Here is a 20,648-nt window from a genome sequence, read left to right as displayed (position 1 = left end):
TCACTTTTAGGTATGTAGTAGTAAAGACACACTTTGATGCAAATTTGACTGTAATCCCAGTAAAATAGCATCATCACTTGGCTGTTGAAAACTGATGACGGGACTGGATTAATAACTGATTTTCGTTTTCTTTGAAGAGCAGATATTTACGAAGAGTGTCCATGTATAACTTGACTTTTTCATCAGATGACACCGACGACATTTTAAAAATTTTCTTGATGTCTTCATCCGGACTTTGTATTTTATCATGGAGCACTGTTTTAGTTATGGAATCCATCATCAACTTATTCTCATTCCTCTTTTAGCAGTGGTGCTAAAAGAGGAATGAGAGCTGCCAGAAATTCTCCTCCTTTTTGCAAAACTTTCTTTTTTGAGGCAAGAGAGACATATTTATTCACAAGATGACGAATATGAGTTTTAAATTTTGAAAGCTTGTGCTTCATGATGGGAAAAGGGCAACATTCCTTTCAGCAAATTTAGAACAAACTTCACAAATACCGCAGATTTCTTCTCTATCAGTAGCTGAAATTAATTCTTTATCTTGTTTATCAGAATTACATGAAGCAAGAGCCATCAAAAACCTCTGGCTGTTAGGTTTCATCCTGAATAAATGACACTTTTTCAATTATTTCCTAGGGATATAAACGACTACAGGTTTCCTTCGAAGGATATATTTGACCTTACCTTAATCGCGAATCTTCTGCGCACGTTTGCTTGAGATCAGATATGCATGTGGCTTTGATGAAATGGTATCTTTGTAAACTTGCACTAATATAAAAGGACGTTCGGGATAAATTTGTCTTGGAAGGTAAAAAATCTGAGACTTATCTCTCGAGTTGCATAAAAGAAATATGTATGAAGCATTCAAACTTATGGTTCTTGCTTGTTTCTCCTTTGGAAAGAAATTCTGAGTGATCAGTAAAGTGGTAAGATTACGATGATGGCTTCCTTTAGTAAACAAATCTGGTATTGTCGCGGATGTGTTTGCTGCGGAAAACAGAGATTGTCAATAACTAAAAGATTTCTTACTGCCGGAGAAAACTCGATGTCCTGTAGACCTCTATAAAATTCAATATGTGGAATTTCTGTCTTCATTAACTCATATAGCGGTTGATCTTCAGAGTATAAAAAAAAACTATTCTTTGTACGTTCGAAATGATAATTGTATCCCAATTTCGCAGTAGTGAAGCAACCAGAGTTGATTTCTCACTTTGTGTGGGACCAAAGACTAATATTGTTGCTGGGTGAGTTAATCCCGCCATCCATATGGGTAAGTGATCTGGGTGGTAGAATCAATGTAACGTTTGTCGTATGAATAACTGAATTTCTTCATTGAATCTTTATTTAATAACTTCGAACTATATTTAGCTCGGAACTATCTGGTCTTTAGCAGGAATGGAAACTGTATTTTTTTCTTCTAAAACTATTTTCATGAATCAAAAGTAATGATATTGGCTGTTTGTCCTCTCAGACTAAAGCCTTTTGATTTAATTATGGTATTTCTGTTTCGTAAATGTAGTGCATAATTTTTAGGATCACAGACACAAAATGAATTATTCCACCAGTTTTCGGATCGATTTCGTTAAATAACTGACCCAAAAAACTGAGCCGGCCTGGATGGCCGAGTGGTTAACGTATCTGCTCTCCAGTCAAAAGGCTGCGGGTCCGAACCCCGCCATGGGCATGGATGTTTGTGCTTGTCTGTGAAAATACTAATGGCGTTGGTGTAGGTGATGAAAATAGTTGTAGTTGGTGGAGACAAAGAGTTGTAGAGTAGGTGCCCTCCCTCGATAAATCTTTGGGCTCCCTGGAGATGTCATGTAATAATAATAATAATGGTTGCCTAAAGTAGGAATATGTTCTCCTTCTTTTAAAGTGAAAAGAATAGAATCTCTGTCAAAATAAAGAATACGTTTTGGCAATTTCCGGAGTTATTTGAGTAAACAGTCTTCCATAAGAAGTAACAAATGAACCTATAGCACAGCTCCCATTAACATTATAATTTATACCCTAATGTGCAGAAGAATAAGATATCAATAATGTTTCTGATGACACAAACCGAATATATTCGACTGATCGACACATGTCAGTCACCAATTGCAGATTTCCTAATCGTCAACGAATTCCACCTTTGTACGTTCACTTGACTGACAAAACGTTCCACACAGCTAGTTCAAGGGCCTTTCCTATAGCTCCTAAATCTGGATTAAATTGGACTTTATCAACAGACAAGTTTATGTTTTTACATTTCTTGAATTACAACATGTATCTTAGTTTATCTTCAGAGGTTATGTGCGAAGGAAACCCACTCTTTGCATGTTTCATGGCGAGAAAACCGTCGATGTAACTTCAATTAATACTCCTACATCAAATGTTTTGGTGTAATGCAAAATTTCATAAATCTTTAATAGTTGATGGCTGTGTAAAGTTCTACAGAACTCCAACCACCAGTGATTGCTCTCAAATTGTCAGTATATCCACATATTCATATCTGCATCTTTTCAGCACAAGTGGAACACAGGGAAAGAAATGCTTACCATGCATCCTTAAGGGGAGTACAGCGTGGAATAGATTACCAGGGGCATGCACTTTGCCCGTATGATTCCAAAATAATGATCGATTTTATAAGAAAAGTTCTCTGTTATTATTTGAGGATGTTTCTTCGGATACCTCGTTTTTTATTGATGATAGGATAGAGAGAGTTGAAATCGACATTCATGATTTTTTCATCGTCTGTGTGGTTTTTTTTGAAATATAAACGTGATGCATCTCTTCTTCCTCAATACAAAGCATCATGTGATGAAATAAAGGGAGGAAAACCGTCTTCAACGTCACATAATGAACGGAAAATAGAATCACATTTCTTAAGTTCTTGGAGCTCACATTCCCAAATTTGCTTAATTGCAGATGAGTATTCAAGTATCTTTTCATTAATTTACATGTTTGTGTTATGTTTATAGAGGGGATGCATAACTCTAGGATTACAGCATTTAGGATGAGCATGAAAATAACAGCACTAACTTTGATAATTATTTTTTGAGCATGAGAAATGCATCGATGTGAAAATGACCTACTTTAAATTCTCCTTGTGGTGAATCAGATGTTCAAGAGTTATGATTCACAAGTCTTGAAGACTGTAAAAGCATATTGTGGTAACGTGAAACTGTGTTCGAAGGGGGTCCAACTGAACTGTAGCAATAGTTGATGAATGTTTTCACTTTTTCTTATATTCTCATGTCGGATTGATATGAGCTCATGTTTGAGATCAAATATGTTCCGTTTTGCATTTGTGTACCATTTCTCAAATTCCTGATGTTCTGTAAGTTTCATATTCTCTGGTCTATAGAACTTAATTTGAGTAATCGACCCTATATAATCGAGATTTTCATGACCAACAATACAGTAAGGAAAATATCCTTTCCTCACACTGTTTTCCAAACCAAAGATTTTGGGAAGGCTTCGTAGACTTCTTCCTAGGAAATTCATGCTGTCTATAAATCTGATTTAAGGTCCTGGAATTGTCATAATAAGCATTTTACACCCCCTCATGATTACATCTGGTACTAACTGTCATGCATGCATAACAGTTAGTACCAGATGAAAACCACATACTGTAGCTTTGTGATTCTCAAAACACTTTCCTATGTAGAAATACAGGGTGTTCGGGATAAATTTGACAGTTTCGTAAGGAAAAAGAAAATCTTCTTTGTATCTATTAAATTTAATGAATTGACAAAAAAAACATTACAGGCAGAGTTAATTACAATACTATCAACAAGATTTACTCAAAATAACCACCATTAGCATCGATCACAGCTTCAATTCTGCTTCGGAACCTCGAACAAGCTGATGCTACAGTCTCCCTGGGAAGGGCCGCAAAAACTGTTTTAATTTTATCCATTAACTGGGCTTTTGTATTACTGGAAGTGCGATTGGTGTCTTTTTCAACTGCGCCCCATACAAAATAATCCATGGGGTTAAGGTCTGGGGAGTTTGGAGGCCAAACATTTGGACTGGTGAAGTCGTAGAAATTTTCAGACAACCATTTTTGACTTTTCCCAGAGGTGTGGCAAGGGGCCGAATCCTGCTGCCATACATACGGCCTACCATTGGCTACCCTTGTTATCCAGGGCTTGACTACAGTTAGCAACTCCACGAACAAAGCCCGAATTCCAATGCCAGGGTTCTTCAACACCTGTTCCTGCAGATTTGCGAGGAATTCTGCTGTACGAACGCAATCAGATCGTCTGCTAGGGATCTTTCTTCTTGCTACATCCTCGTAGTCACCATTGCAAGTCTCTAGTTCATTCCTGATTGTTTTTACTGTATTCAGGGAGCATTGGGCAGCAGTCGTAATATCCTTATTTTGATGGCGGGCACGAATCATCATGATACAAGTTATTCTCTTCCATGATTCAGGTGGGTTCCAGCTATCCATCCTTTCTGACATCTTGTATGTGAATGAAGAAGGGTCCAAACTTTTAAATGAAGAGAAGTGTGTGTTAATACATGTAACTTACGGAAAAATATAATTAATTATAAATATGTCAAATTTATCCCGAACACCCTGTATAAGTGACAGTCGAGGCATTTTACCATATTAACAGAACTCTTACTTCCTTTGGCCCAACATCTACGACAAATATCTGAGCACACGTGTGAGGGTACCAGTTTGCTGAAGGTGTGTAAACATCTAGGACAAACGTGTCTAACACAGAAAAATCCAGGGAAGGAAACAATAATGTCATAATGATGTTTCGTATATAACAGACTCAATTTCTTTTCTCATACGTGAATACGTCTGTGTATAATTTGAAAATTGTTTTCGGTGGAATACACTATGATCTGATACTGGTCTAAAAATCATTGAAATGATATTAATGCATTTAAGCCATCACCTGGAGTAACATTTGCTTTCTTACATAACTGTCTTGCCTTCTGTCTTTGTAAGCAATATCAACAGTCAACAAGCTTCAGATGTAGTTTCTCATCAAAAGGGATACCTTGTTTATGACAAACACTCCTATATGTATAATTATAACTAATCACTATAGCAATCGGTAGGCATAACCTCTCTGTATTCCAAATCCTTCTAACGGAGTGTTTCTTTCTAAAATACACATTAACATCTATCTCTGCTCTCTGATTGGGTCCTTTCATACGTACTTTACCATCAGGAATAAACATTGTAATTATTTCTAGTTTTAAGTTACTTAAAAAAGACTTATTCGGTTGGACTATCTTCTCTATCATGAGTGTAACTATGATGTGACCTAACTACAACCAACCATAGAGACTAGTAGCTTACAAAGCAATTCAAACAAGATCATGGGGCGGGGTAATTTAATTACCTTTTGATAAGGGAATAACCGTCGCGATTAAAAATATGCTAGAAATAATGCTGATACTGTCATCATATGATAGGAACTATCATGTGACCTAACTACCATCAACCACAGAGACTGATAAGGGATGAACGTACATGACCCCAGCTGATCTCAAAAACGAGACTCTGTATGATCCACTTAAAACATTGACATTGGCAATTAAAAGTACTTTATAAACGTACCTAACTACTATCACATTTAGTATATTATAATGATGCGATGAAACAATTCCTTCAAGTATCACTGTTCTCAATTATCTTTCAATTATTATATGGTGAAGACACTAAAAAATTATAATAACATGTAAGGTAAGGTATTTCTATTTTTTTTATTGTCAACACATTCGTTATCTATCGCTTAGTGTGAAGTTCGGTAGACTTTGTTTAATTAGACAATTGTTTCATTTTTACTTCTCCACATGTGACTCATATATAATCTCTTGAAATGCTGTCTTACAAACGGAAAGATTACGTAATTAAAGTTTAGGAAAGAATTATGATAAATTCTGCATTTGCTGAGCCTTATAAGGCAGACACAACGAAATTTATTTCTATAGAATCCTCTCAAAAATCCAAACGTCACTGCAAGAGATCAAAGAATATCTCCTCACAGTCGTTAAAACATCGTACAAGTCATTGAACCTTTTGACAGTTCTTGTCTTGCAAGTTCTTCATGTGCATCTGCCATTTCTTAGTTCCTCTGTTTATTTCTTTTCATTTCAAGTTGCAAGAGAAGTGAGTCAGCGAGCGAGAAGGATTTAAAAAGAAAGATGAAAAGACCACATGTGACAAACATCGGAATGACTTTAATGCACTTAAAACTTGGGAAAACGTAGAAGAATTAAAATTTTTTTGTCCCATTGGAAGAAGCTCACAATCAAAGAACGTGGATGTGTTGGAAGTTAAATAGTGCAGCTCAGCAAAATACTTCTTACTAATATTGCTGCAAGATTATGTGATTCCACTAATGAAGGTATGGTGGATTCAGATATTTATAAGTTTTTAAAAGTTCTGAATGGAAATAACTGTTATTAAGAAAAGGCAGTATTTACATGAAGACAATTTTCTTTGCTTGATGCGCTTTCAATAAATCTTCAATATGAGAACTCACAATAATGGTGGACAGTCTTGAATCAGAAATGTCGTCTTAATATTGATATATGTGGGATTTGAAAACAGGCAAATTCAATTCATATGTGATTAATTAGATCCGAATTAAAACAATACAACACGTACGTTTCACCACTTATCACGACGAATTTAAATACACATTTGATTTCAATATGGCCGAAAGATTTGTATTCAACTCTGACTTGTTACTTATTGGAATTACAGAATTCGTAAATGTTTTACAGGAGAAAAGAAAATTATCTGCCGCATTGCCAGGGGGATATGGTGACGGTCACATCAGAAAGGCAATTCATTTGCTTACTTAAAATACTTCTATTTTTTTTTCTGTTTTCGATTACTTTAATCGAAATCATTATTCGAGCATCCCTTTAGGATAATACCTTTCTAGCAGTTAATAACATCCAAATTGACTGCCATCTACATTTGAAACAAATGCAGTTAACTTCATGGAGTAATAACCAATTCGACTTTGGCTATAAAGGCACAACTTAATAAGGCAGTTATCATTCGGAAAATGATAATTGAATTATTAAAGATAGTAATGGAACTAGTAGTAATTTCTTGAAGGAGATGGCTTCCGTAAAATTAAATACGCGATATTTGTAGTAATAGTTGGTATATTATTTCTGTAGTAATAGATTTGAAGTTTTTAGGAGTTCAAATGAATCAGGAATTGATTATTCTTTAGTATATATATCTACACTATATATATATATGTATATATTTTCACTTCTAAAATCACAGTCAGCGAACAAATTTGTATTTACAGCCTTCCTCGATGAGTCCTTGACTCCCTTAAGGTCTTAGATGATAATAATAATAATAATAATAATAATAATAATAATAAATATGGTGTCAGAACGAAGCGCACATAAATTAAAACAGATTAATGAAGATGAGTTTTTTTTTATTTCTACGATATTCGCTATTTCTCTAATAAATTGTGGAAAGTTTTAATTAATAACATAATTTGACTACTGAATTGTTTCTATTTTAAATAATGTTTACAGTTCTCATGACATTGAATGGTTAGCTCATTCCACAGAATAATTCAAATCATGGGCAGTACTCAGAATTTACTTAGTATTAATGACAACTTTTCTACTATCCGAAATCTGAAGGAGTTGCAGAAAAATACATCCGAATTTTAACAATCCTTTGTATGATTATTGACCTTTTAAAATGTATTGATAATACACTACAGACCAAACTGAGATAGGTTACACAAGAATGAGAGTTTCATTTGTATTCATGAACACGCAGATATAATTTGTAAATAGCAATTAAACGATAGATTGGACAAAGTATTTTCAGGCCTTAGCTACGTTTTATGTGGAAATGAAGTATATATATTTTTGCTTGGACAATCTCTGTGTGTGTGTGTGTGTGTGTGTGAGAGAGAGAGAGCAAAATAGTAACATAATCGCATGTACTTCATTTTTTGGTGTTTTCTTCAACTAAGTGAGTCATTTTTGATATAAACATTGATTTATATAATTTTATGAATTTTCTACGTCTCCATCTGACTGAAAAACGCAAATGAGGATTCAAAACATAACAGTAAATGCTCCTAAAAAATCTCAAAAATTAGAGAAAGGTAACTATTCTAGGAATAGTATTCATCTGATTATCATTAATTTTCATCAATACTATTTACATGTTCTTCGTGAAAAGAAGAATTCTAATTAGTATACATCTTTAATGATTTTTAATTCTTTGATAATTTGTAAAAGTGTGCCATCATTAGTATCTGCAATACCTTCATGGATGTCGGAATTCTTTCAACAATGAACAAATGTTAAAAAAAAAAATGAAATAACTCAAAAAGAAATCGTACTACTAATATAAATTCCCACAAATAAAACATAATTAGTTGCATGATGTTATTTTATGTAATTTTTATCGTAATGAGAACTTTTAACCATTTCATTTTGTTTCTCAATGCAAATTTCTGGATAGGCTAGTACAATATGAACATCAGTGGCTATTTCTAGTTAATTTGATGAATCGATATGAACTTTGATTCATATAATTTTATGAATTTTCTGTCTCTATCTGACTGAAAAAAGCAAACGAGGATTCAAAACATAACAATAAATGCTCTTAAATATCTCAAAAATCAGGGAAATGTATCTAATCCAATCTGAAACAGATGGCTGAAAAGTGTAATGTATCCACGTTACATTTATTTACAAAAAATGTGCAATTGTACAATAATTATAAGAAAACACAGAACAATGTATATGTCAATTCTATAAATGAATAATAAAGAACTTTTATTTTTATTTTATTTATTCATTTTTATTATTATATTTTTTTTTACATTCAGAATCGATTTGAACCATTTCGAAAAATCACATAAACACATTTATTTCAGAAATCAGCGAGCTAGCTAACACGAGACAGTTTAATATAAGTATATGCATTATATTAATGTTCACAAATTGCTACTATGAAAGTATATCACGAATTTATATTTTGCAGGTGAGGACATCTCGACAGGTGGCATTGCTGGGATCGTAATGGCATGCGTGGTAATAATATTGGTAATAGTCGTCATCTTAATTTATAAGAAAAATAAGAAGATCCTGAATCGATTTGGCCTGTTAAATAGTGATGAAGAAGAAACAGAAGTGTCAAATGTATACTTCGCTGGAAATTCCAAGTCGGAAGTTGATGTTGTCAGATTTCATTAACCAAAAATCAAGTTAATTTGTAATAATGCCACTCCAAAAAAATATAAATAAATAAATAAATAATATTAATAAAAAAATGACTGGCATCTCAGTGTTGCACCAAAGAAAATAGCTGTCTTAAAGATCTGCTTGCAAGAAATCATCAATTTTCTCAGAAAAAAAAACGATTGAGTGCTTGACCAGCACAAAGGTATTGCTGTGTTCATGGACAGAAGAAAATTTGCAAGCAACTCTTTCAAAATTTGCTATCGCTGTTCCACTGAAGAAATTTATGATTCTAAGTATTTAAAATTAATTTTAAAACAAACCAAACAAAACATTAATTTTAACTCTTCTTATTAAAAAGTAAATTTATTCAATTTTTTTTGAGAAATGAAATTGTTTCCTTCTAAGTGTTAGGGACAACCAAAAAATTTTGTATTAAATAAAAGCGAAGTTTTAAAAATGTGAATCTAATGGCCAGTTTTTCACAAATTTCAAAGCCACTTTATTTGAGCCCATATTTCTGCAAATACGCAACTGGTTTGAGAACAAAAAACAGTGCTTAGTTAGTGACGTGAATGTGATTTAGAAATACAGCTAAAACAAATAAAAACAATGATACCAATTTTTTCGTACCTTAAGCAGGATTTTTTCGAATCCTGGCCTTTCTATCCAAATGGCATCATTGATTCTACCTAAACTCTTTATGGCCAAAGGAGCAGGAGTATCACTTCGAACGAAATAGGGTTGGGGTAAATGGTGGGGGAAGTGACAGCGGAAACATGACGTCACTACAGGTGTTTTCGAGGACATTCTAAGCATTCCATAAGTCAAAAATAGAATTCTTGGTTAATAAAATATAATCATCAACTGAACTGGGAAATTAGTTCACTATCTCTGGACAAACTGAGAGATTGGATAATAGAATCAACATGGAAATATCAAATATTTTCCTCCAAAGGAAGAGAAAAATCAAAAACATTAACGAATTTAATAGGCAGATCTGTTGTAGATTTAAATGATCTGGGTTACCCTAAACGTGAAAGAATTCTGTGCACTTTTATATGTTTTTGGAAACATAACAAAAGATCTTGAGCTTATACATGAATGTTCAAAAATATATGTATTGGTTTAAAAAATATAAAATTGTAACCCTTAATTTTACTACAATAATAAATTCCCAAATTCATAAATATATAATATGTGTGAATAAATAAATTCACAAATGAATCAACATTCAGATGAGTGTCACATTTTCGAAAACCATGTGATGTCAATTCTGCGAGCATGGGAAATCATCCCATTGAACAATATTGCAAATTTAACAATAAGAAGATCAAGGAACAAAAAATAGAGTGTAATTTTCACTTTTTTAACTTTCTGGATGTTGGATTCAGTAAATATAATTTGTAAATAATATTACACTCAGATAAAATGTGTAAATTGAAATGAACAACTTGGTGTTTTTCATATATATATATGAACAACTCCAAGTCTATATATATATATATATATATATATATATATTTATATATATATATATATATTTATTTATATATATATATATATATATATATATATATATATATATATATTTATTTATTTATTTATATATATATATATATATATATATATATATATATATCAAATATTGCCCTCGAAAAGAAGAGATAAATCAAAAACATTAAGAATTTAATAGGCAGATCTGTTGTAGATTTAAATGATCTGAGTTACCCTAAACGTGAAAGAATTCCGTGTACTTTTATGTTTTTGGAAACATAACCAATGATTTTGAGCTTAAACATGAATGTTCAAAAATATATGTATTGGTTTAAAAAAAAATAAAAATGTCACCCTTAATTTTACTACAACACCTTGGCAATTTTACCTTTTCAATAATGTATATTAGGGTTATCAAGTAATTTTATAAACTTGGTTATTTTACTCCTAATCCCAAGTAAGCAAACAATTAAGTTTGCGCCTGAATGTAGTTGAAGTCTAAAGGTGGTGCAACATCAGGGCAACTCATTGTACAGAATGGGTAAAGATCTGATCACTATTCTTAGTATTTTCCATAATGTAAAGCACATCTCACTAAGAGATGTATACTGCAATACATTATGAGTAGGATCACTACCCAGACCGGTTTCAACCTTTTTGAGGTCTCCTCAGTGAGTAGCTAAACCCTAAATATATTTCAATACATTATGGGTGGGGTTACTACCCAGACCGGTTTCAACCTTTTTTTGAGATCTCCTCAGTGAGCAGCTAGACCCTAAATACCAAGATTTTAGTAATGCAGAGCCTTATTAACTTTACCTATACAAGTTGCTACAAGGTGTTTTTTTGAATAAAAATCACTGAAGGAGATATAGATGTAAATAAGATTCTTTACCTTGGGAATAATGTATATTAGGATTACCAAATAATTTTATAGACTTGGTTATTTTACTCCTAATCCCAAATAAGCAAACAATTAACTTTTCGCCTGAACGTAGTTCACGTCTAAAGGTGATGTAACATCAGGGCAACTCATTGTAAAGGTGTAAAACTTATTTACATCTATATCTCCTACAGAGATTTTCATTCAAAAAAACACCTTGTAGCAACTTGTATAGGTAAAGTTAATAAGGCTCTGTATTACTAAAATCTTGGTATTTCGGATCTAGCTACTCACTGAGGAGACCTCAAAAAAGGTTGAAACCGGTCTGGGTAGTGACCCCACCCATAATGTATCGCAGTATACATCTCTTAGTGAGATATGCTTTACATTATGGAAAATACTAAGAATAGTGATCAGAGCTTTACCACCTTTACAATGAGTTGCCCTGGTGTTGCACCACCTTTATACTTGAACTACGTTTATATATATATATATATATATATATACAGGGTGTTCGGGATAATGACATATTTATAATTAATTATATTTTTCCGTAAGTTACATGTATTAACACACACTTCTCTTCATTTAAAAGTTTGGACCCTTCTTCATTCATATACAAGATGTCAGAAAGGATGGATAGCTGGAACCCACCTGAATCATGGAAGAGAATAACTTGTATCATGATGATTCGTGCCCGCCATCAAAATAAGGATATTACGACTGCTGCCCAATGCTCCCTGAATACAGTAAAAACAATCAGGAATGAACTAGAGACTTGCAATGGTGACTACGAGGATGTAGCAAGAAGAAAGATCCCTAGCAGACGATCTGATTGCGTTCGTACAGCAGAATTCCTCGCAAATCTGCAGGAACAGGTGTTGAAGAACCCTGGCATTGGAATTCGGGCTTTGTTCGTGGAGTTGCTAACTGTAGTCAAGCCCTGGATAACAAGGGTAGCCAATGGTAGGCCGTATGTATGGCAGCAGGATTCGGCCCCTTGCCACACCTCTGGGAAAAGTCAAAAATGGTTGTCTGAAAATTTCTACGACTTCACCAGTCCAAATGTTTGGCCTCCAAACTCCCCAGACCTTAACCCCATGGATTATTTTGTATGGGGCGAAGTTGAAAAAGACACCAATCGCACTTCCAGTAATACAAAAGCCCAGTTAATGGATAAAATTAAAACAGTTTTTGCGGCCCTTCCCAGGGAGACTGTAGCATCAGCTTGTTCGAGGTTCCGAAGCAGAATTGAAGCTGTGATCGATGCTAATGGTGGTTATTTTGAGTAAATCTTGTTGATAGTATTGTAATTAACTCTGCCTGTAATGTTTTTTTGTCAATTCATTAAATTTAATAGATACAAAGAAGATTTTCTTTTTCCTTACGAAACTGTCAAATTTATCCCGAACACCCTGTATATATATATATATATACAATTATTCATTTCTTTATTTATTATGCTCAGTTATTCTGGTTAGAATATGTAGTTAAACTGAATATTGAAAGTAAAACAATGAAAAACAATCAATGAATTAAAAAAAAAAAATCGAACCATATCAAAAACTCCACATCGAGAGGTGCAAATTTTCGAGTCGTGGGAGGATATTAGTCATAAAAAGGCACTTCAAGTTTTGTGCTCACCACCGTGGGAAAAAAAATTGTAGCTCGAGACACTGCGCGAATGACAGAAACGAACCAACAGACAGAAACCTTGCAGAACAAGAGTACATCAATTTTTAAATGTTTGAAAATTTGTAATGTTTGTAATTTTGTAACATAGAAATTAAAAAGTACACTACAGAGCTAATATTCATTTGAAATAATAAGAAATAACTATTTATTTGGGGTGGCAGAATAATTTTCTACTAAGCAATAGCTAACGTAGGGATCCAAACACAGGATGTCACACACACATACAAGCATGACAAAATTGCGTTTCCAATTTAGCTGCATGATGTCAGTTTCGACAGCAACCATGGGAAAATCATAGCATGACCCCCAGTTTGAATGAAATTAACGAAGAGTTCCAAACGGATGGAAAACTAAAGGAACAAAAGTCAACTAGATTTTCAGGATATTTACGGTAATTTAGTTCTTTCAACCCTTGTGTTTTGTGTGTGTTGTGCTGTGAATATATGGTTATAATTCAGCTACTTTGGAATATCTATTTGAATTCAGAAGAGCCATTCTGGAGAATTTCGGCAGGCATGTTGAATTCCAAATGTGCAACCAGGAGATAGGGCTTCATGTTTTTTGTGCCAAATGCAGACCCAGCTATCAGAATCATGCTGCAGCAAACTGGACTTGTCACTCCAGACGACCTTCTATCTGTTGAGGGTACATTGCTGACATGCCTTGGCCCACTTAAGGCACTGTTTGTGATGCCCCCCCGTCAACTAGGCACCCCTAGTTGACGGCCAGGTCTCTTGGTGTAGAACCCCGGGCGAAGCAAGTTTTGTCAAATGGTGCATGTTGTAATAGGTTGAAACTCCTCCGCTGTTTAGTGGTGAGTGAGTTGTGTGACTGGTGCACGTCATTGCCCAGATACCAGTCATGAAACCTGACACTCATCTCTAGGATCAACATAGCTGAACTGTATGAACCCTACTGCTGGATGTCCGTTCATGGTTAATTTCAGTCCTGGTACGCTCATGATACAGTAGTATGGGAGCAACCAACAAGTGCGGTTTTTTTCGAAATACTGGCACCTGCCCTATGGGTCCCAACTATCTGTCTGTGGTCAAATTGGCTTACATCGCCATTTCCCTATTCATGTGAAACGTTTACTGATTACTTACAGAGGATAATGTGGGCATTTATAGTAGCTGCACGTGACGTTGATATCACATGGTACTTCGTTATCGCACCGAATATGTAAATGAAGTGTGTTCCTAATGCAAAGCTAACTCAGTGTATTAGGCAGGTGCCTATAACGATCTTAAAAATCAGCTGGGAGCAGTTTATGGATGGAATCGAAAGAGAATATTTATCATTGGCAATGGCAAACTGCATTTTTCAAGTAAAAACGGATAACACGATTTGGTGTAAAGTGGATGACCAACGAAGTCAAATCGGAAATACAGGTGAAAAAAAAAAAGAGGTTATGAAAATGTATTAAGATAGGGATGTGATATACTTTCCTGATGTATATAAGATAAGTAATTAGTACAGGAAAAAAGGGAAACATGGAATATGAGAAGAAACCAGCTAACAATCCAAGGATAATCCTAAGGAATTCTTTTATCTAGGTGGTAGAAGGAGAAAAGGTCATGGACGAATAACCTATTAGATAGAAATGGGGAATATAATGACCAGTGCAGATGACATAGTGGACTGTTTAATGATTATTTTATTCAGGTTTTTCATCCCAGAAAGCGCAGATATTATAACTGCAGAGATGGTGACCGTTGTTTTGTAGTTTTAGAAGTGCATGTGGAGAATGCATTTCAATTACAATGTATTTTATAAGTTAATAAAGCAGTAGAACTGGATGGAATTTCCCCACATGTTTTAAGGGAAAAGTATTCCCCTTCGTTGTGGGAAGGGGAATACAGAGAAGTATGGAATGCCTGCAACGATTAGGTATGGGTGGGAACTTTTGGTCCACGAGCCGCTACGATAGTCATGAAGGCAAGATAGAAACCCTGAAAATCTGGCTAAATTGGGCGATGATGAAATTTTGACAGAGATAAGCAGCTCTTATCAGTACTGGCTTGAAGCTGAAAACAAATGGTGTCAAAAATGCTCATTTCGCGAAATTTACAGACAGGATCAGAATGATTATAATGACTGTAATACTGCGACATGGAAGAGATGAGAGCCTCACTATCCTTTCATTCTACTGCATATTATGGATCTCTGGTTGAAGAGTTTATCCCCCTGCGATGAACTCTGATGATATAACCACAGGGAAGAAGATGCCGAAAATAGGAACGGTAGGAGGAACTCCAAAAATATATCTTAATAAGTTGATGTCCTAAGCCATCACGATGCTCATAATTGTATCCCTTTCATCTGAAAACCACAAAGTGGCTCTTACGTATAACTTCCTAGAATGTTAAAACACTATACAAATAGGTAAATTTTACAATTTAATAGAAAATGTGCTAAATATGAATATATACATAATTGAAGTTGGTAAGACAAGATGGCGAGGAAATAAAAAAATTGTAAGGGATGATTTGACATTTATGTATTCTAGAGATGAAAATACGCAACAAGTGTTTGGGTCATAATGAAAAGAAAAAAACAAGAAATTTCTAAACGTTTTATTGGATATTGGCCTGTAAGTGACAGAATAATACTAATCAAACTTGCAGGAAAATGTTTTGATATTTGTTTTCTTCAGGTATATGCCTACCGAGAGCCATTGTGATGAATAGGGTGAACAATTTTATGAGGAACAAAAAATAAATAAACATGATATTCTGATGTTATGGGAGACATGCAAACGTTTTACTCACAGGAGGAGGAAGAGCATCCTTAGTAACTGGCAATTTTGGTCTTGGTGACACGAATAACAGAAGTGTAAAGTTAATTGTATTTTGGGAGTAAAATAATTTGATAATAGCAAATTCCTTCTTTCAACAACCAAAACGACAACTATATACCTGGGAAATCCCAAATGGTAAAACTTGACACCAGATCGATTATATAATGATAACAAAAAATTTCGAAATTGTGTTATGAATACAATAACGCACTCAAGTGCAAATATAGATCACAATCCAGTTGTTTTAAAATTAAAAGTAATATTAAAAATAAAACCCAGATTAGTGGCGGCCGGTGAAATTTTAAATAAATCTACATATTTATTTATTAATAAATTGGTTACTAAGTAGGAAAAAATTTATCTTTTTTTATTTTATATAGGCAGCACACCCATTTAAAATTTCACAGGCTGCCATGACAAAGAGTAGAAATAAAGAACCTCATCTGGATTTCAATTATCTAAAGCAGGGGTCGGCAACCTTTTCAGATTGGCGGGCCACATTCAACTTTTAATTTTAATAATCGGGTCGCAAGCGTTTAATTAAGAGAAAATAGTGAGGGAAAAAATACTTCATTTATCAATTTTTAATATATCAATCTTAAAAAAACACAGAAAAATTTAAAATACGAGATATGAAACAAGTATGAAAATGAATTTATGAAATGAATACATAAAATGAGAACTTATTATCACATAAAAACAAACTATATTATGCATCATATTGTGATGCATAATATAGTTTATGCATCACAATATGTGTGTCTCCCTGTTAACCTGCCTTTTGTGATTGTTTTCCTTTAGCCAAATTATCTATATTCATTTTATAACCTGTAGGTTACAAAGTTCATCAGTCAGTTGAGAAGAATTTACTTTTTCTAAAACTCATGTCAGAAAATGCTTGTTCGCAAATGTGTGTGCTTCCAAATGCGACCATCTTCTTCTTTGCGAAATTGATTAATTCTTCAAATTTTTTGCTAATCATCGATAAAATTTTTCAACATTTTCTAACGAAAATGTGTTCTTCAATGTTTCATTATGCTCCAAAACTTCCATCTGTACTTGATTTGGTACGTCATCAATGTCGACATTAAAAGGGTTCAAAAATAATCGCATTTCGAGGCTATTTTTATAAAAATCCACAAATCTTATTGAAAATTCCGTTTATAAATCTTCAATAATACCAACAAAAGTTTCCTTTTGTGTTTGCCATCCAATTGTAGATGCAGATTTGCAACATATATAATGATGTAGATTTTCTTCCATCATATGTTTCTTCAACAGACATAGTTTGCCCTTCAAAAGCTTTTATGTCAGAAAACAGTTCGACTAGTCATTTACCTTGGCCTTACACGTTCACATTAAATTCATTAAGGTACGTTGTAACATCTACCGTAAATGCAAGAGACATAATATTTTTTATCCGATAGTTGAGAGCAGTAATTTCGTGTTCCCTCATGAAAATATCTATTTCTTCATGTAAATTTAAAACTGATTTTAGCATAGCACCTCTACTTAACCCTCTAACAGTTGAGTAAACGTCCTTACACTCTAATTCTATTTCTATCAAGAATTCTTGAAATTAGCAGTGTATCAGATCGTTGCGTCGGATGTAATTTACAGTTGTATCACGATGTCCATAACGTTTTTCATTGATAGAAATAGAATACCCCCATTTTCAATAAAGAAGAACTTGCTGTTCCATTCATCATTAAACCTTCTTCCTTCATCTGCAATTTTAAGTTTTACTGAACCCATTTTTGAAATTATTTTTAACAAATATATATCCTCTGAAAATACTAGTTGATGTTATTGAATTATATTAAAAGACGGACCAAGAACGCGAATGCAAAAGTAGGCCAAAATTTCGGTTGTCGTCGGATGAAGTTGCCTTTGTTATCTCCACTCATGATGACTCACACAGTTAACTCCTGCCAAATTGCACGATGATATCACGAAATATAGATATAAAATTATTATTAATTTATTATTTATTCATATTATAAAATGTGTTATTTAAATTGGCCTCAAGGGCACACTTTAGTGAGTACGGAAGTGGGGAACCCGTGGTACCTGATGCTGGACCATACCTTATTTCATGTAATATACATCTGTTATATTATCTGTAGGATCGTCCATACTCTTATTTCTTTCTATCCTTTTCTTCTTTCTTGTTCCTTCGCCCAATGCTATTACAGTAATCGAGGGATAGGGGTGACTCTATCAATGTTTTCACTTTTTTCATCTCTTCATGCAGAGAAGGCAACGGGAAAGAAACCACTATGCTTCTACTTTTTCCCTAGTTTGGATGAGCAGTAAATATCAAAATGACGAGCGATGCACAGCTCAGAATGGGTCCCCTGGGTCCGGAACTGCGCAATTGGCTACCAGGGAGGTCACTTGTTCCAGTATGGATATGGACCAGATTGCATGTCAGTCATATGAATCTTCTTTACTAAAGCCTACGGGAGGTGGAGAATTGGAAGATGGAAGGTATTCATGTGGAAAAGGGGCTAAAAGTAATTTTTGCTTTGGATCGCGTGTAGTGAATACCTTACATCAAACTGGAAGACTGTAAAGATGGAGATGCTAAGATTGAAAATAGATGTTCTAAGAATGGCTGAGGTGAGATGGAAAGGAAAAGGAGATTTTAGAACAGAGGATGGAATGAGAATACTTTACTGAGGAGGGGAAGAGCAACATCTAGAAGGTGTTGGTATAATATTGAATAAACGAGTGGCTGGATGTGTGGAAGACTACTGGCAAATCTCAGACAGAGGTTTGGTGGTAAAGGTGAAAGCAAAATCAAGAAATATTCTACTTATTCAGATATATTTACATACTTGTGATTATCAGGATGAGAAAGTAGAGAGAGTTTATGGAGATATACAACGGAGTTTGAAATGTAAAGATACAAAATATATAATTATAATACAGAGCGATATGAATGCAAAAATCGGAACAGAAAGGGAGGAAGATACTGTTGGGCTATATGGATTGGGAGTGAGAAATGAAAGAGGAGATATGCTGTTGGAGTTTTGTAGAAAACATGATGTAACAGTTATGAACACTTGGTTTAAGAAATATCCAAGAAGATTGAATACGTGGAAAGCCCCAGGGGAAGATATGAATAGTAGAAGAAATCCAATAGAGTATGGTTTGATAAAAAAAATATATAGAAACATTATTAAACATGTGACAACATATTCAGGAGCAGCCTGTGATACAGATCATGCTTTGTTGTCAACTAAGATGAGGATTAATCTAAAAAGGGTAAGGAAATGAAACAAATCATGGAACATGGAGCGGCTAAAGATACCAAGTACGGTGAAGGAATTCTCAAAGAAAGTAGGGGAAGAAATGAACGAGGGAAATATACAAGAAAATGATGGTGTAAGTGAAAAATGGGAGATTCTGAAGGAAAGCATAATTACTGCTACAGAATTGCATTCAGTCAAAAAAGAAGAGGAAAGAGAGAAAAGAAAGAAACCATGGATGATGGAAAATATTTTGAGGAAAATAACACAAACAAGAAAGTTAATAGTAAAACAGAGGAGAAAAACAGTATAAAGACTTGAGTAGGGAGATGGAAAGAGAGATAAGAAGGAAAAAGGAAGAGTAGTTAGATTAAATAAGTAACGATACAACAGCAAAGGCAGAAAGAAATGACATAAAAGGTGTTTATAAAAATATTAATATGGTGACAGGAAGGAGAAAGATGCAAAGGACTGCAGCAATCAAGAATGAAAGAGGTGAAATTCTGATAGAAAAAGATAAGATATTACAGTGAGAAGAATATATAAGTAAACTTTATGAAGACAGAGAAAGAGGAGAAAATCAAAGGAAAGGACATAGTGGGCAGAGACTATGCATCATGAGGGAGGAATTGAATCTAGCAATTCAAAAGATAAAAGAAGGAAAATCGCCTGGAATAGATGGTATACAGATAGAAATTATAAGGAATATAAGTGAAAAAGTTATGGAAGTGTTATCGCAAATTATTAACGGAATTTATGAAGGACTAGAAGTACCAGCGGAGTTTAGAAGATCAATTTTTATCCCCATTCCAAAAAAAAGACGGGAGTTTTAGACTGTAATAATTTTAGAACGATAAGTCTTATAACTCATGCAGCAAAAATTCTGGTGTAAATAATTTTAGAGAGAATTAGGAATAAAATAGAAAAAGAAATGAATGAGGAACAGTTTGAATTCAGAACCAACAGAGGAACTACAGAGGCTATAACTTGTATAAGAATTATCAGGGAGAAAACACTAAACCATGGTGGAAAGTTTTTTTGGGTATTTCTAGATTTTGAAAAGGTATTTGGTACAGTGAAACATGAAAGGCTTTTTGACATTCTAGAAAATATTGATATTGACTCTTATGACTTGGAAATTTTAAAGAGATTATATTGGTCTCAAATAGCGTCAGGAGAATTCCCGGTGGAGAGAGGAGTTAGACAAGGATGCAACTTATCACCATTATTGTTTAACCTTTATAGTGAAAAAAATCTTAGAGAGGCACTTGAGGATTTAGAAGAAGGAATAAAAATAAACGGAAGAATCATTAATAACTTA

General features: G+C 33.9%; 1 protein-coding gene across 3 annotated transcripts in view; it reads left to right on the top strand.

Annotated features, from left to right (window-relative positions):
- LOC150110410 (macrophage mannose receptor 1-like) overlaps positions 1-9,654 on the top strand; it is a 99,527-nt gene extending 89,873 nt beyond the window's left edge. For 2 of the 3 annotated variants that reach the window (XM_090393575.1, XM_090393568.1), the window contains exon 22: positions 9,002-9,654. In XM_090393575.1, coding sequence (XP_090249701.1) covers positions 9,002-9,213 — 212 coding nt within the window. In that variant the 3' untranslated portion in view covers positions 9,214-9,654. The remainder of the gene's footprint in view (positions 1-9,001) is intronic. The other variant, XM_090393585.1, reaches the window with a different exon arrangement.
- The last annotated feature ends 10,994 nt before the right edge of the window (positions 9,655-20,648 follow it).

Source organism: Typopeltis vanoorti, chromosome 1 (genome assembly GCF_054136105.1).
Source record: "Typopeltis vanoorti isolate ZY-2024b chromosome 1, IOZ_Tvanoo_1.0, whole genome shotgun sequence".
NCBI lineage: Eukaryota > Metazoa > Arthropoda > Arachnida > Uropygi > Thelyphonidae > Typopeltis > Typopeltis vanoorti.
The sequence above is the reverse complement of the archived record's forward strand: the minus strand, read 5'-3'. Positions and strand labels throughout refer to the sequence as shown.